Source organism: Calidris pugnax, unplaced genomic scaffold, assembly GCF_001431845.1.
Source record: "Calidris pugnax isolate Ruff unplaced genomic scaffold, ASM143184v1 scaffold243, whole genome shotgun sequence".
Classification (NCBI taxonomy): Eukaryota; Metazoa; Chordata; class Aves; order Charadriiformes; family Scolopacidae; genus Calidris; species Calidris pugnax.
Window position 1 is genome coordinate 186558 of NW_015090973.1, and position 1257 is coordinate 187814.

At 60.1% G+C, this 1257-nt stretch overlaps 1 protein-coding gene across 1 annotated transcript in view; it reads left to right on the forward strand.

Annotated features, from left to right (window-relative positions):
* Positions 1-1216, forward strand: part of LOC106894311 (connective tissue growth factor-like) — a 14217-nt gene extending 13001 nt beyond the window's left edge. Inside the window, exon 5 of the mRNA XM_014952925.1 lies at positions 141-1216. Within this exon, the coding sequence (XP_014808411.1) occupies positions 141-452 (312 nt within the window). The 3' untranslated portion in view covers positions 453-1216. The remainder of the gene's footprint in view (positions 1-140) is intronic.
* Positions 1217-1257: the final 41 nt, after the last annotated feature.

Below are 1257 nucleotides of genomic sequence, written 5' to 3' on the forward strand. Positions count from 1 at the left end.
TCCTGGAGCCCCTTGAGGGACTGGAAGGGGCTTGAAGATCTCCCCGGAGCCTTCTCTTCTCCAGGCTGAACCCCCCAACTCTCTCAGCCTCTCCCCACAGCCTGTCCATGTCCTCGTTAACCCGTCTGCTCTCTCCCTAGAAGGGGAAGAAGTGTGTGCGGACCCCGAAGCCCCGCCAGAGCCTGCACTTTGAGTTTTCGGGCTGCACCAGCACCCATTCCTACCGCCCCAAGTTCTGTGGCAGCTGCACGGACGGGCGCTGCTGCACCCCCTCCCTCTCCAGCACGGCGGAGGTGGAGTTCCGCTGCCCCGAGGGGGACTTCTTCCAGAGGAAGATGATGTTCATCAAGACGTGCTCCTGCCACTACGACTGCCCCCGAGACAACGACATCTTCCTGGCCACCTACCACCGGAGGATGATCGGGGACCACGTCAAGACGGAGCGGCAGTAGAGCCCTCTCCCTGCCACATCCACGGGACGAGGTGTGTCCCAGGGCTCTGCCGCGCTTCCGTGGTTGCATCCCAGGACCACGCAGCCTCTTCCCCCTCCGTGAGGGGCTGTGCTCTTCAGAACAGCACCGCTCGCCACCAGTGGTCCCAGCGGCCTTGTTAAAAGCCGGGGTGCAGGGGGGGGACAGCCCCATCTGCCCCAGGCTCCTGACCTTCACCCGTGACGGTGCCAACGGTTGGTGAAGGACCCAGGAACAGGCTTGAGCTGCAAACTTGATCCATGTTCCTGCTGACCAGACGGGAGAGTGGATCGAAGGCACCTGGCTCCAGCCTGTCTCCAGCTGAGAGCTCAGTGGCTACGATTCCCCGTGGCCACTGGCCTTCCAAAACCACGTGGAGAACCCGGGGCAGGAGAGAGAGGAAGCCCAGGAGGCCAGAGCTGAAGCCGAGCTCTGTAGCCCCTTCCCAGCAGAGCAAGGCTTGTGGATGCAAACCTTCTCGGTGAGGAAGGTGGTCCCAGCCCCATATTGTGCTCCTGCTGAGCTTTGCAATTATTTTTTGGCTAATTGGATCCAACAAGTTGGCAAAGTTCCCCATCCTTGTGCCCACCTTTCACCCTCCCATGTCCTTCCCTGTCAGCAGCTTTGTCCCAGACCAGTTTGCTCCTGGAGAGAGGGAGCATCTCCTGGGTGACCCGTTCTCTGGGGCAGCTCAAGGATGATCCCGTGTCTTGGGATGTCCTGATGTCTTTTTTTTTTTTTTTTCCCCCCCCATTAAATTCCTTTCACCCTTGTGTGCCAGGGAGGG